At 37.1% G+C, this 16,920-nt stretch overlaps 1 protein-coding gene across 3 annotated transcripts in view; it reads right to left on the reverse strand.

Annotated features, from left to right (window-relative positions):
• Window positions 1-16,426, reverse strand: part of HELZ (helicase with zinc finger) — a 59,195-nt gene extending 42,769 nt beyond the window's left edge. For 2 of the 3 annotated variants that reach the window (XM_014952256.1, XM_014952257.1), the window contains exons 1-10: window positions 16,199-16,408; window positions 14,359-14,395; window positions 12,275-12,399; window positions 10,573-10,629; window positions 9,699-9,747; window positions 9,193-9,268; window positions 6,274-6,472; window positions 5,065-5,172; window positions 4,446-4,743; window positions 1,706-1,973 (exon numbers count right to left, since the gene is read on the reverse strand). In XM_014952256.1, the coding sequence (XP_014807742.1) occupies window positions 1,706-1,973; window positions 4,446-4,743; window positions 5,065-5,172; window positions 6,274-6,472; window positions 9,193-9,268; window positions 9,699-9,747; window positions 10,573-10,629; window positions 12,275-12,399; window positions 14,359-14,395; window positions 16,199-16,408 (1,427 nt within the window). Of the gene's footprint in view, window positions 1-1,705; window positions 1,974-4,445; window positions 4,744-5,064; window positions 5,173-6,273; window positions 6,473-9,192; window positions 9,269-9,698; window positions 9,748-10,572; window positions 10,630-12,274; window positions 12,400-14,358; window positions 14,396-16,198 lie in introns of all 3 variants that reach the window. The other variant, XM_014952258.1, reaches the window with a different exon arrangement.
• Window positions 16,427-16,920: the final 494 nt, after the last annotated feature.

The raw sequence follows: 16,920 nt of genomic DNA on the forward strand, positions 1-16,920 counted from the left end.
AAATATGAGGAAAAACTTCTTTATGGTGAGAGTGCCAGAGCCCTGGAACAGGCTGCCCAGGGAGGTCGTGGAGTCCCGTTCTCTGGAGATTTTCAAGACCTGCCTTGATGCAGTCCTGAGTGATGTGCTCTGGGCAACCCTGCTTTAGCAGGGGAGTTGGACTAGATGATCTCTAGAGGTCCCTTCCAACTCTGACAATTCTGTGATTCCATGAAAACCTTACATTTCCTCCTAGACACTGCAAAAACCCATTTTCTATCTACTAGATAGAAAATGAAGAGCAGAACTTATCATTGCACCAAATTGTCCGAAGGGGAAGCATTACACACAGAATACACTTACTATCCTTTCATTTCTACAGGTGTGCTGCTCTTTGGTTTCCTACGAGGCATGGGAGTATAATTCTCATTGTGAAAATTCTCTCAGTAAAAATACTGTTTACTTTTATATCATATTTCATAATGTTTACTTTAAACCCACTTTTGTTTCAAAAGCCGTTAGAAAAGTCAACCTGATTATAAATATGTGTGATGAAGAACATTTCCATGTGCTGAAAACAGTGTTAAAGCATGAGTCTCCCAAATGTCAGATTCCAGCTAAAGAGCAGAGCGCAGCAGCAAGGAAAGATGTGAAGAAAAGAGTTCAAATAACACTGCCCTTCATCTGAGCTACAGAAAAAAAATGGAACCTTTTTTCTGCTTTAAAAGCATTAGGAATACAACTACTCGTAGTATTTTCTTCCTAAATTCCAGAGGGGTGAGTCAGCTGAACCTCTGTAGCTCCAGAGTGGTTCTGTCTTAAAAACACATTTCTGGTTTGGAATTTAAGTAATTGATAGAACTAAATTTGCTACCAAATTAGGTTAAAGGGAAGTTAATCCTTTTTGACTATCCATTCTGAGCAGTGTACCACTTTAAAATGCTTTCATACCACAGGAGTGCAGGCAAAATTTTTAACCACAAATATCAAACTACAGCAAAAAAGGCCCTGTGAGAGTCTATGCACAGGAAGTTCACATCTCTCTACTAATTCTGTACTTGTTCATGTAAATCCATCTGGGTAATATGTACATAATACCTAGAGATATTACAGAAGAAAAAACAAACAAAAAGTGTGTACTATATGCCTTTTATTAGGAACTTTAATTCAGAAGCTGTTTCTCAATTTGGAGACTAAAGATAATAAAGTCAGCTGCCATATCACTGTAAGATCAGAGTTTGATCCACCCACAATTCAACATTTTTCTTAAAAAAAAAAGAAAAAAAGTATTTTACACTCCTCCAAGGCCTTTTATACAAAGACTTCACATATTAATTTGCTATAATCTACTTTCAACAAGGAACAAAAATATGACTCCTACTATTAGTATATTTTTGTATAGAGCCAAAATCTATAAAGAAAAATAATTATTACCCAGACGTTAACAAAACATTGTACAACAGCTGTTTAGTGCCTCCAGTCATAAGCATAGACTAAAACATACAATTTGTTTTAAACGAGTATCAGTAAATTACATTTGTTAAGTGCTAGTGACCTTTATCACAAGTTACTATTTCCAGGCTCATATTCAATTTCATTTCCAAGAACCAGGAAGACTTAGTATCTTACCAATCAAGTGGGTTTCATGAAAAAAAATGGTTGCCATCTTCATTCTAATAGGTCAGCAATAAATATCTAAGGAGTATTTTTATAAGGTATCACTTACTTGCTAACTTCCTTATATTGTGCTATTTCCTCAATATAAAGGAGGTCATGTAGCCGTGACTGATAGTTGGTCTTGGTCAATGATTTGTCCAGCACAGATTGTGTAAATAGCTGGTCAGCAGACAGAGGGATTTGGTATCTGGTAAGAAGGCTCTTCTCCAATTCAGTAGTTTCATTAGGCTCAAATTCTACAATAGTCTTAGAAGTAGAATCCCAACGCTTAGCTGTGGTTAGTAGCTGTTGCCGTGCATGCATCAGGTATTCAAGATCTGGATGTAGACATATAACAGGGAAAGAAGTTAAGTTCAAACTCTGTATGTGTTTGGGTTTTACTTAAAAAAAAAACAAACCAAATGAAAACCAAAACAAAAAACACAAAAAACCCCAAACACTACTAAAAATAATCCCATAAGAGATAACAAACTAAACGCAGGTAAGAATCTCCTCTGCCTAGAACAGCTTTAGTAATCTCACTGCTAGTAATTACCATCTCTATTTTTCAGGTGTACGCAGAGAAAGAGCAGGCTCTTCAAGCAATATCAGAAAATAAACTATTCTACAGATACAAAATAGAATGAATACAGACAAACAAGGAAAGCACTTTTATTTTAACAATTGCAAGCGACTTTGAAGGACTTGGCATCACAATATGTTTTCAAAGCCTAACTGTAACATCATCTCATTTCAAAAATATAAGTCAGTGAAGAACCTTACAATATATACTATAAAATGTAGAAGGTAATAAAACAAGTTGATAAGCTAGCTGGTAAGAAATCATTATATTTTCAACATTGTGAAAGCCTTTAAAAAAATTCTACACTCCTGTAATATACGTATGCTGCAGACAACTGCATTATATATAGCTAGAGTTAGTTTGCTAGGAAAAACTTTGGAAATGCAACCTAACATGATGCAAAGTTAGAAAATTAAGAAGAAATTAATTTTTCACTATACCCTAATTTCAGGGACCACAGAGCTTAAATGAGAAACATAGACCAAGCACTCTCTACAGCCACCCAAAATATATCCACTAACACCACAAAACCACTATGACAACAGCGCAGCAGTTAGCAGAACTACAGTTAAATTGCAGAGCTGAAAGTATTTGGCATTTATAGTGAAGCTATGATATCTTAACGTATTATCTCCGAGTAAGATGTAAGATAGGTATCCAGGATATCACACCAACGCTGAAAAAAGTGTACAAAAAGACATTTTCCAATTCAAATTAAATATGGAACATCATCTTGACTGTCTTTATTCTAAATGGAAGGGAAACAGCTTTTTAGCAAAAGAAAGCTCAGTTCAGCCTGACTTTGACTATGGCTTATCTTACTGGCTAATTGCATAAGTGTGTGTTCACCAAGGAGCCACATTTAAATATCTACCTCAAGCCTGAACCACAGGAGTAGCTACAGTTGTATGGCAAGAAGTCGTCCATATTCATGTGGTTTCTGTGTTCAAAACATCTGACCATAAATGAGGCTCTCTCTGGTACTAATACCTCAGATCACTAAAGCTTGGTAATTACGTTGGGACTGAGTTCCTGTTTGCTCGAAACACAGCCATTTAATTCCCAGCACTGGAGAGGTTTCCACTGGAAGCCTGACATAAACAGTTCCTGGCACAGACTGCACATGCGGGGAGGCTTTAGTAAAGAGCATTTTGTACACTCTCAGTGCACAGAAAATTTCTCTTAGTTCTCTTTTTCCACAGCAAATAAAGATTTTAAAATGCATAATGGAGGCTTCTCCACTGAAATATTTTAATGTTGACCTCTCTTTCCTGCCTAGGTATCTAGACAGGGCCCTGAATTACATGCAAATGTAGAGATCTCAGGCAGCTTTCTGTTTGAAAAGGACTTCTGTGAGATCCCAACCCACACACCAAAAGGAAAAGAAAAAAATGGAAACAGACCCACATCCAGCATAGGTTTTAAATTAAAATAGGGTAAACTTAGATTAGATATTAGGATTAAATTCTTAACTGCAAGGGTGGTGAGGTTGCTCAGAGAAGCTGTGGCTGCCCCATCCCTGGAGGGGTTCAAGGCCAGGTTGGAGGGGGCTTGGAGCAACCTGGTCTGGTGGGAGGTGTCCCTGCCCAGGGCAGGGGGTGGCACTGGAGAGGCTGTAAAGTCCCTTCCAACCTTAACCATTATATGATTCATTGGAAAAGTAACAGAAGATTGGTGAGGAGGATTATAAGCACGCTCAAGTGACTCACACCTGGGGTATACTTGAATTACAAGCCTATATTTTGCCTCTTGCCTTTAAGAACCCTAGTCAGACATAGCAAGGGGGGAAAAAAAAAATAAAAAAATCAACTTCTCAGATAGTCTTCTTTAATTAACGAATGAATTACCAGGTATATTCTTGTACAGAAACAAGAATATACTCTCTACTGTTCTTCTTCTATGTGCTTAACGTTTTCATCAATGCAAATATTATATGAACTTCCAGTGAAGCCTTCAGACACTACAAAACTAGAAATTCCCAGCATTCTGAGAAGATTTAGGAGCAATATCCCAACATAGAGTAATAGTCAAACTCCAGTTATCTGCCTTATTTACACCCTCTGAAGCTTTTGTCCACTATTTATATTCATATATACAATGAATATTGCATAGAGCACAAGACATTCACTAGTGTTGATACAGGTACTGTTCTGCCCAGAAACATGGAAAGGAAAGAGACAGCATGAAAGATTTCCACTATTCAAAAAAATGTTTTTTATTACATTACCTTCAGTTGAAGCAGCATCAATCATTACACGTTGCATGAGGACTGGTTCTAATCCAAAATCAAACACAACAGTTTGGCGAAAAGTTCCAAAGATTTCTGTGTTAAAGGCTATACTGACTTTGTATATATAGTGATCTATTCCGTTCTGGACCATCTTTCCTCCTATCCATTCCTGACAGTTTTCTGGAACTTCTTGTGATACCTGGGTAGTGCTGTCTCCAGCAGATATTGCCACGATACTAAAATGTGGACGATGGGCATCATAAAGCAATGCCACTCGATACAGCATTCTTGCAGGCTATAAAAAAAATTCAGAAGTTGAAATGACAGTATATTGGAAAACTGAAATTATTTCAGGAATATATTCATTTGCAATCAGATAATGAGAGCTTATATGAACTCTCAACTTCTCAGAGCAGGTTCAAATCCTGCCTGCATTCCAGAAACCCAGGCAGTCAATACACAATCACCAGAGCTGCTGGGAAAAGAGAGAGATGGGATGGTGCTAGGAAGTTTCTCCATTTTAAGAAGAATTACGCAATTGATATCTTAACCGCAGAAGGCTATGGGCTGCATTCTAGTTATTATTGACTCACTTTCAAGAGATAAGTAGTCCTACCTTACATGTGAGAGCAAATGTCCATGTCTGATGAGACTTTTTGGTGGTGACAGTTACCGATAGCTCAGGATTATGTTCTACTCTCACTCCTTCTACACTTTCACTAAGCTAGATTAAAAGAAAAAGAAGATAACATTAAACTTCTACAGACAGAATCAAAATAAAAACACTCAGGAAAAGCTAGCATTTTTTAACAGAAAATGTAATTTTTTTTTAACAGAAAGTAGAAAGAATGGTTCCCTAGATTATGCAAAACTGATGCAAGGCCTGCACAGGAATTAATGAAAATATGTGCTAACTCAGAGAGAGAAGGAAGCCAAATCTACTAGATCATACCATGTAAGCAAAGAGTTCTCCATTTAAGGACAATTAACCACATAAGTTGGCTTTTGAAAATCAAGTTATTTGTAAATGTTTAAAGTAGAAGAGGATTCCATTTGGAAAGAAGGATGTGATACAATGAGGCCCAAAGACTGCATTTCCAGATCTCCCAGATCTCACTGACATCAATGAGACTACTAGAGACACCAGGAAACTAGAATCAGGCTTTCTACTCAATAGTACATTTTGCATAAAGTCCACTCTTCCCAGATTTTAATCAACAATAGATGGACCGAAAACTCCTTAGGGTCAGTGGTAAGTAGAGCTGGTCGAATGCCGCAAAAGCATTCTTTGAAATTCGAAACAGCTGCAAAGTTTGATCATATCCATACCCCGCACTCTGCGGTATTCAAACTTTTTTGAACATTTGGGGGATTGGCTGTTCTTTTGCAGCTGCAGGCAAAGAAAAGGAGGCGTGCACAAACAAGAGTATTCTCTATTAAGTTGTGAAAGCTTCGCCATTTGTTGTTCTCCAGTTTAGAAAGTTCTGCCATCTAGTCAAGGAACAGGAACAATACTGTGAGACTTGGCCGACACATCCTGCACTGGGAATAGTAAATATGCAAAATGAAGAAGCTGCCATTAACCCATAAACTGTAACTCACAAACTCTACTGAATTTCTGAAAGAATGAGTACATTTGCAGAAATCAGCCTAAGTCTGTGGTATCTTTGCAAGAAGACATAGGGCAGGATGGAAAGAGGAGCAAACTGGTTGGACAATTTCTTGGTAAGGAGTAATTCGACCAGCTCTGATAGTAAGGGCCAAAAACAGGCTCATCTGTTAGTTTTAAATATGAGCACATAGGGAAGTAGTATGTTTTCCTTACCACTTTCTCAGGAGATAACGAATTCATCCATTTCTCAATCAAGGTTTCCATATAACTGCCCGAACACTGTTTGTTTTCCTTCTGCTGTTTTAATCTGATCAAGCGGGAAGCATATCGTTTTTGCCATTCTGTTAGCTCTTCCTGGGAATGTGCTGAAGTACACTGTGCACCGTACCTGCAGATCCCTTGCTCTAAAAATCTACATAAAATAGGAAAAACGATTATGCCTTGAACTTTTTGGTCTCCAATTAAAAAAAGAAATTTATCAAAATTTTACTTTTAAAGCCAGAAGGACATTCTTTAAGTCTCTCTCATAGAACTAAAGGCAGTTTGGTCCATGTGAACTAATTTGGAAATATGTACATCTATGCAGCATTTCATAAGAGAGGAAGCAGTCTCTCTTACTGCAAAGTCCAGAAAAGTATATTACATTTCTTTGAAACATAGAGGGACACAAGTCTTCTTAAAAATTTTTCAGCTTCAAAGAAGAAAAATCAAGTGTTTGTACAGCAATTAACACAATGAGATCATGGACCATCCCTGAAATGACTAGGCACTGTATTAACATGAATAAAACACTGTTAATCAGGGGCAAAGGGTAGATACAGCAAATTCCCTCCAACAGTTACATTATTAGCTGATAAATACTCATTCAGCAGTTTTTCCTGGAGCAACAGTGACATCACATGGTCCTTTATAATAAATACACCTACGTAGAAACCATCTCTCAAGAAAAAAGTGTAATGTTCTTCTTTGTAAAGAGTATATCAGTCTAAAAGGATCTATTTTTGCAGAGGTTAACGATTTATTAAAGTACATTTTTCATTCAATGGCATGTGCTAATGCATCAAAAATAATGATATTCCAAATGCCTGTATACAATTTAATCATTTGAGTTCTCAGAATTCATTGTAAGCGTGGGCAAACATTCATATAATCTGGGAACTATTTCTATAATTAAATCTTCTATTAAAATTATAAAACACAAGACAGTAGCATTATTTTTCAAAACTAAAGCACTAAAAGAATGGATGACAAAATAAAGAATAAAATGGCGGGGGGGGGACATCGGTAAATTCTGAAGGTACTAAAAAAGTATTGGATATACAGAATAAATATCAGGCCAGGAGGTTGGTTGGTTGGTTGGTTTGTTTTGCATAAGGAGACTACAGAGTTCATGTAAGTGTCACATTTCTTATAAATAAAGCCAGGCAGCTTCATCTCTCTCAGGATATTAAGTTTCTAGAAACTCTGTAAACATAACTGTATTTGAATTTCATGTGGATATCTATGTATATACTTCTATGAAGAATCTCTTCCTACAGTGATGAGCTGCTGTAAAAAAGAAAGGATGCACCAATACTAAGTTAATACATCGATGAAGACAGCAGAAGGGGATCAGTGACTGAATAACCTTCAACAGCAAATGTACTATGCAATGTGAATGAAAATTTCAACTTTGTGACAAAAACAAATAACACCTGACTATGACATGAAAAACTTGCAGCAAAAGCACCTGGATATCTAGGCCGCACTTTTATCAGTAGTTATAATATGATTTAACATACAATTTTCCTTTAGAATGCTAAAGTACAATCATGATTTTTATGGCCCAGAGTAAATGGAATGAAAGCATATGGTGCCCTGTTCTCACTAGCTACAGAGCAGATTTAAAAATCAAGTGGTTTTCCTTTTCATTATTTAAAAAGAAAGCATATTACTTTAAAATTTGTCATCATTATGCAATTTTTTCAAGTTCTCATTTTTCATATTTTTAACAGACACTTTTTTCCCCTTTTTTTTAGTTTCTTATTTAACACCTCCTGCAATTCCATAGCTTCATTATCTAGAACAAATATGCTGTACTCCTACTTGCTTTATGGCGCACAGGGGGAAAAAAAAACACAGTACCTGTAACTGCCTTCTCATAAGGAACTAAAATCTTAGTCCATGGTCAGAATTATACTGTTCATATGGATTTGCCTAATAAGGCACATCCTTCTTGCTGTAAGGGTTAACAGTGTGTATAAAGCTTTTTACAGCTTCAGTGAAAAAAAATCTTTCAGATCGATGGTTGGAAACATGGTATAGATGCTACTCAACAGAAAATCATCACAAGCTAAAAATTGTAAATAACTGCTTTTTAAAAAATGATGAATATGCACCAGATATGATAAAAGTAAACTAGAGTTGCTAAGATTTAGCACCTCTATAAAATCATGCCAAAAGTAGCCCAAATTCAGCAATTCAGTTATGTCATTTTAAAAGCAGGTCAGATTCCTGCTCATGTTTTTAAAACAATTTATTTGTATCAGTTACATATATGGCAGAATCATGGAATAACGGTGTGGTTCCTTCCCAGATATATTAATACAGTTTTACGTAACTACAGGCAGTACTGACTAGTGGACTGAAAGACAAGGCAGAAAGGGTCTTCAGCAAGGAAGTTCACTTCTGTGTATCTGAGCTTATGCAAAATGGAAATAATGAGATCCAAGGGGAAATTCTACAAACGGGTTTTTTTATCCAAAGACAAAGCTCATTTATCTGAAGGCACACACCTACCCGCTGTGAAAGCACACTCTACCATGCTTCAGTTGGCTAACACTGTTTTCTGTGGGAACTTTTCACGTCTCTGAAATTATACAAATTAGAAAAGGTAGGGGAAAAAGACAGAAGCTGACCTGGCACTAGAAAAACAGTACTCAAACCACTCTGAGAATGGAGCTAGTGATTCCATTTTATAAACTGAGGTGCTTTCATGTAAACTGACTCTTCCAAAAAATCTGTGAACGAATCCACTCCTGTTGTAACAAGCACCTTCATTTCCCTGACCTCTTCATCATTCTGTCAGCAGCTAAATAAAAGAGGAAACATTACAATCCCTTGGAGAATGCTGGTATAAAGCAATGTCTTTACCTTTTACATAGCGTATATTCCTCACTGCTTGTGACTCCCCTGGGTGGAGGGCGGAACTGCCAGCCATCCCGGGATCCTGCAGAGTAGTCAAAACTTTGGTTACTTTTCTAATTGCCAAGTATTTCCAAGTCGGACAGTAACTTTCCAGGGAACCATATTTCTGAACACCAACCCAAAGTGTATTTGTACACAAGCAAAATTATCAACCAAAAATTAATTTTCAGTCCTTAACAAATTCATTTAGAACAAAGGTACAAAGGCTGTGAAGACAAGTTTCAAACAATTTGCAGAACGGAGCAGACTCTGATACAGTACTTTGACCAATAAATAGCAACTTCTGCCTCCAAATTTAGTCAATGATGAGATAATTCTACCTTAATCCCCAGGGTTCTTCACGATACTCAAGCTCCTTTTTTGCTTTTTGACTACTATGCCGTGCTGAGCATTCAGCAGAATCCATGTCTTCTCATTACAAAATGAAGTAGCTTTAGAATTGAGTTACATACCTTCTTCTAGATCTTCTACATGATATCCTGATGGTACTTTACCAGCTGCCTACAATCACATAATAAAAACACAGTTATAAAGGAAACAAAACAATTTCACCAACAAGAACTGCCTTGTTTTCTTTCTGTCAAAATGTGTTTTAGAATAACTAATACAAGAATATTAATCAGAAGTCTGAAATTACTTCCAGTCACAAACGTGAATTTCACATTAACCTAACAACTGGACTGCAGTCACTGATAAAAGGAATTCTGACAGGCACACTGAGTCCACTCATTGTTAGAAGAAAATTTTAGAAACTTTTACAAGACCAAGTTCCACCCTGTCATTGTTTTGATGTGGACTGCAGTATAATTTTTAAAAGGCAAAAATTCTAAACTGTATTGAGATGTATTTCAGCTTTGAACCTACATTAAAAATAAAGCCAAATCAACGACAAAGCATAAAAAGAAAAAATACCCGAAAAAGAAGTTGCAATTCAACCAATATAGACATGACAGATCAACATCGAATACAAAAGGAGGTGACTGAGGGGGCATTTATATTTTTTAACCGATTTCTAAGTCGTGTTTATCACTTCAGAGTCATTTCCAACAGAGAAAACCACAATAAATAAATTCTTTCTACTAGCTACTCCAAGAGAGTCAGTCAACAATCTATGAGCATCTTTCTCTATCTTCTCATACATCATGCAAGATTGCAATGAAAGGCTCCTGAATAGGTAGGTGGTGAAGATGGACAGACCAATGGAAACAATAATGTTTGAACCAGTATGTTCACAGTGAGCCTGAATCTTCTGGGACACATGAACACAAGCCCTTCAGCCGTCTCAGGTACTGCTCATTATTTTCCCCGTAATATGCTCATTATTACCTCTGTTTCAGCAAGAAGTGTTTTCAGTCGTGTCAGATCTTTAGTTACCATCCCGTTCTGGGGGAAGAAAGAATATTAATACATCAAACACATAAACATTCACATGCATTAAACCACTGCTAGAAAGCATTTCCCTCCACACCACCTTCAAGGAGAAGGACAAGAAGGAAAAATGAGTTTGACTTACAATGCACAATTTGAAATGACATACTACATAACAAACATTATGGTGAAAAAGGGAATTTTAAACTGGCCAAAAACTGCATTAGGCTTAAGGCAAGCATCACTACAGGACAACGCAGGAGAGCGTATGTAGAACAACTTTGGGGGAAAATATTGGTTATGAAGTTTAGCTGCTACTCAAATATCAATAGCTTCAATATTTATTGACTGCTCTTCCAACTCTTCAATAACTTCATTCCAAAACTGTTTCATTTCTTCTCTCAAACAATGGCACAAGTCGGTAAATCAGCTGCTGATTTTAATATTCCTGCTGAAAATAACTGTATCTAACAACCTAAAGGTTGTAAAAACCTCTCAAATCCTGCTTTGGGACGACACTCTGGAATTACATATGAAGCCACCTTTATTCGCACAATAGCTCAAAATAAGGGCACCGTACATTTCCTGCAATAAAGAGCTTTTGGCTATTTGACTAATTTTTTCTGAAGCCAAGTTTCCTTCAACCTCACCAGGAATTTCTCAATGAAACATTTTTTTCATTAGGAAACACCAGCCAAACAAAGGAAAAAACCTTTTCTTTATGTAACAATAGCCAATGGCCGGGGCAGGGCGGGTGGAATTGAGGATATATATCAGACAAATAGAACTCCCTCTCCAAAACAACCTACTGATTAAGTACCAAGATATAGGAGACGCGATCAAATTTCAAATAACAGGCTCTCTTACAACAGTTTCTGATGTCGCTTACGCACTCCTCGGGGTCTGACCAGAGCTGCTGTTGTCTGTGCTATGGCCATGGTCCCGGATTTAGCATCACGAGCAGTTCATGGTGATGGACTGCACACTATTTCATGTAGATTACAGAAATGAAAAGCATACTATCCTTTGAAGACTTTTATATGTCCCTGATTTCCCCCGTATGAGTCGTCACGTAAGAGTCAGAACAGTTACTTACATGGATGGGGTTAGAAGTGTCTTTACAAGTTTTGACAGTTCAAGGGCAAAACAGAAGCCTTATCTTTGTCTTTACCTTGAAATGCAAGGCTTTATGCTGTCTTAAAACTTATCATGGGTCAGTTATATAGGACTATATATAAAGTCCTATAAGTATATATCAATAATTTTTCTGCTTTGATTGCTAAACTTCCTGAAGTGCATACAAAATGGTGTCAGGTGCAATTTAAAAAAACTAAGCAAAAGTTTGACGTTCACATCATTTTATTAAATCGCACCAGTGTGTAAATTATTCTGCATTCCCTGAGGATTCAGAGCCAAGAACAAAAAAAACCTTTCACGATCATAACAACTCTGAAACACAGGTAATGCAACAGCCTAGGTATCCTGATTACATACACGTTCCCATATACTTATCTTTGTCTTTTTCATACAAATAATTTTTGTTGCAGCCTGCCAGTCAAACATATGTTCAGATGTTTGTTATTAAACACATTAAAAAAAAAAAAAAACAGAAATAGAAAACTGTTTTTTAATTTATGTAGATCACAGGAAACCCACTTACCAGTGATTCACCCATCAGTGATTTGGAAAGAACATTAGACACAATTTGCAGCTTCCCTTTAAGATGCATGCAGCAGAGCACTGCACGGAAAGATCCATCGCCCTTGGCCAGCCCCTCTCCCAGCACTGCAACACAAACCAGCAGCCATTAGCTTCAGCACAGTCACATTTAAAGAAATTATACACAGTTCCTCTTCACCTTTAACATGAAAATAATGTCTGAAACTTGGGTTGAATCCATGGCTTCTTGGAAAGACAAGTCTTGGATGTGAAGGAAGCATTACTTGTTCTTGTCTAGTATTAAATTGAAACTTGTCTCTCACCATCCAAGAGACGGTGTACATGAGCTCAAAAAAAGATTGTAATGCTTACATGCTAAAATAGACAAAAATTATATGTGGGAAGGGTAAATTTAAATATCCAACACAGACACAAAGGACCTCCTCTTCACAGAAAGGGTAAAAAAAAAAAAATAGCAACCAATAACCTCTCAGTAACACAAACATGCTCACGAAGATCCATTCATGCTCACAAAAAGCACGCCCTGGCGTTTCCAAATATAGCTAACCTCTTGTGGTCAATTCCTGCGACTTTAAAAGGGCTTTTATACACTTACACTGTAAAGTACAGGATATAGGAACGATTGTTTGAGTCCAGAAATTTACAGGCGCCACGTAACAGAAAACTTTCCTAATGCTTTCTAGCACTGGATCCGATAGCCAGCCAAACAGACACCTCCATTGACACTTCCAATAGTGAAAGGATTTATTTCACCATATAGACGTGCTTCAGACAAGCAGGAATAACACTTAATCATATATATTACCTGTCCAGAAAATGAAATGCCAGAGTGTCTAAAAAGCTAGTAAGCTAAGCGTGCGAGTTGAAAAGAAGGCTGGGCAGTTGTTTAAATTATGAAATTATAACTACTGTTATTGCAGGCAACATCCACTTCTGTGTTTATACTGCTCCTCATGCAGTCGCAAACAGCTCCTGTTAGTGCTAACATGAATTTCACATTCACCACAACTTCAGGATTACATTTTAGAATAATAAATCAAAACTCCTCACTCAACAAACGTTCACATCATTAACAGAAATTGCATGAAAGACTAAAGAAAAAATAGTTCCACAAAACATTTACATAAAAACCACTGCACATCTCTTCAAAATGAAATGGTTACTAAATCCTGCTTAAAGTGCCTCAAAGATTAGTCTGAATTCACCACTCTGATGATAGTGACCACAGTTCCAAAAATAAAGCTTACTTCCCAAATCAGAAGAAGCAGCGCCAGAAATAGCTTTAACATGTCTGACAGTTTGCTATTTAACCTCAAAGATTAGGTGTCCAATTATGATATTTCATATCATTAACTGCAATGTGACATATAGACATTCAGAAGCTTTAACAAATACCAATAAATGCAAGTACATCATCTTGATTTTCTCTGAATCAAGTCCCAAAATGCAACCCAAAATATCCACCATGTCCCTAGGAAAAGAGACGGAACAATAAAGTCTTTATTTTCACAAGAACTCTAACACTATCAATTCATCCTACATTTGTAGACTAAAATATCATAGAATCATATGGGGTTAAAAGGGACCTCTGGAGATCATCTATTCCAACCCCCCCACCATAGAAGATCTACCTAGAGCAGGTTGCACAGAAACTTGTCCAGATGGGTTTTGAATGTCTCCAGAGAAGGAGATTCTACCACCTCCCTGGGCAGCCTGTTCCAGGCTATCTATTAGCCAAATAGCACCACTATTTGTGTCAAAGACATGCTGTTCAGTTCTGGTACCTGAATACGAGTTACAAAACAGTGAGGTCTAAGTAACAACAACAAAAAAACAAAACTATGATTCTACGATTCTGTGAAATGAGTATTCTATGAAAACAAAAACCAAAACAAAAAAAAAAAAAAAAAAAAACCAGTAGAAAAAATATTATAAAGCAGATACATAATTCTAACTGAGAAAAAAAGAGCATTGTTAGCAAACAAATCTGAGCATCAGTTTCAAAAATTCAGACAAATGACTGCAATTTGTAACACTATGTAATAAAAAAAGAAATAAGCATACCATGCCTACAGTCTTCATCTGCTTGCCCATACTTCTTCTGAAAGGTAAAACATGAAAAGTTTAAAAATGGCATTATTCCAGTTAGCATAAACAACTACATGTTTGAATTACAAGTTTCTTAAAACTTTTTAGATTCCATTACTTCGTCTTTTCCTAGGTGGAACATGTCAAGAACATTAGTCACATGTCAAATATATTTTAATTAATTCTTAGAATGCTGGCTTCTTAAATTCCCAGCAAATGAACATTTTAAAAGAGGCACATGAATGGGCACGGGTATACATTTTCTATGTGTTTGTAGGTGGCTAACAACACCTAGGAAAAAACACAAAAACTTGGCTTTCTTTTCTAGGCACTGTATTTGTTTTTATTTAGACTTGTGCTAATATGATGCTGTAAGGTACATATTTGTAAGGTACATATTTCATTTTACTCTGTCTTATTAGTGGTGATTTTTAAAATTACTTCACTACTTAAATCAAGAAAAAAAACTTGGAGGATTTTTTTTTTTTTTTACTTATAAGCCTTCAAATATCTATATAATGCAAGTCCTTAATAGGAAGGTTTTGATTTACAAGTATTTTTCCAAAGCCCCTGAAGACTTACTGCAATAATTTTACTATGGTAAACATTCAGATAGGTGCCTCCCAGGATTTTCAAAAACATCCAGGTCAGAAATATACTAAATACTGCTAAGCACCTATCTGCACATTGAACTATGTAAATAATTTTGAGAAGTCAAGTCTGTAGCAACACAACTTGCATTTCAAAAAAATAACCTTCATTATTTCTGAACCTTTTCCCCCGAGAAGCCATAAGATAGGTCATGTTTTATTTTAAGAAATTTCCTAATTCTTATTTTGCACTCTGAACAGTCTAATTCAGCCATCTATTTAAAGAACGCTTAAAAATGCTCCCTAATCATATGGGCAAGATTTATCTTAGTGCTGCCCACCAAAGTTTTACAACTTGGCCAAACTTCTTCTAGTTAGGATGAAAGTGCTCATACCCAATACATGAACATTTGGGGTGGACAAGGCCCCTGTAAATCTGTAATAACCTTTCCAAAACAGAAAAGTAAGGAATTAAGCAGGCATTAAGCAGGTCGTAAGTTTATTCATAAGCAGTGTAATGTCCTTTCCTTTAAGAAAGTGAAGGTCTCAATGCTTTAAAGGAAGGACAGGAATTGGGCAATGGTATCACCTGTCATTCAGGGTTACGCCTCTTGCCTTGCATTTACTTACAAACCTTTACAAAGACCTCAGTTTTCACATTTCCATTAAAAATCTTCCAGAGCCTAAAAGTTACATCTTTCCCCAAACATGCTGTAGCCTAGCAATGGAAAACTAGTATATGATCAAGTATTTAAAGACCTATGCAAATGGAGCTAAATTAGGTATGAATTGGCTGCCTGAATTCTGGCATTTTTTAACTTTGGTTTTTGAGTGATCAGATTTGCAACCTTAATTTCATACTCTTTAAAGATAAGGTACTTGGTATGTAATTCAGCAAAACTGTGCAAACACACACAATACCCTAAAATCACATATTTTCCCTTCCTGGAGAATACTTTAAAGAATTATTTTTTTTTTTAAAGTATTTTTCCTCATTCTTTCACAGAACTGTGATTCAGACCCAAACTAGAGGTCTCAACCCTGAAAATGAACAGATAGAGAAAACTACAACACAGAAGCTCATTTATGCTTTAGCAAGTGGGATTCTGTGGCAAACCACCATGCCAATCACAGGAAAAAATCTGAATTTTATTTAAATCTTGACAGTACAAGATATTTGACTGCTCTTTCCAGTTCACTAGATACTAGTAAAGAGTCGCACTCACAAGTTGTAAAAAGGAAGCAATTCTATACAGAAGAGTCTCGATTTTGATGCGGTCGATTTGTGCCTGGCATGGCTCCGGGAGGTGAGCTGGGGGGTACTGGCTGAGGGAAAGGAGAGCCTCTGTGCAATGCTTCACTGCCACTTCATAATCCTGCTGCTTAAGAGATTCACATGCTTGTTCACATGACTTCTCTGGTCTTCTGTCTGCCATGACTCAGGGACAGAAATCCTAGAGTGGGGGCAGAGGGGACGATAAAACGTTGGTTAGCTGTATAATGGCAGTGACAACTTGCCAACCAACTTCCATTCCCATCTCAAGGTGCTGTGTCACATCCCTTTCATTTGAAGTCAGTTGCATTTCCTATCCCAAGCTTTCCTGCTAACTGACCTCCTCCCAGTCTTTCCTCCGTCACTCCCAGCTCTCAGTTTTGATTCCAATTCAAGAAGCTATTTAAGCCCGCAACTGATTTTAAGAACCTAAGCACTGGTTTCAAATTTTAAAGTCAGCGTGGATTTAAGCACTTGGCTACATAGAGGCTTTGGGGTCCTCACTGGCAGCACCAGCTTTGCTGTGGAGGTAACACAACTCCTCCACCAAGCGCTCCTTCTCCAGGCCTGCAGCCACCTGCTCCGGGACCCCTCTCCCCTGGAGCAGGCCTCACCTACGCTCCCCCCAGCTGCGCGAAACCCAGCGGCCATGGACAAGGATGAAGGAGAAAGAAC

This window comes from Calidris pugnax, unplaced genomic scaffold, assembly GCF_001431845.1.
Source record: "Calidris pugnax isolate Ruff unplaced genomic scaffold, ASM143184v1 scaffold206, whole genome shotgun sequence".
Classification (NCBI taxonomy): Eukaryota; Metazoa; Chordata; class Aves; order Charadriiformes; family Scolopacidae; genus Calidris; species Calidris pugnax.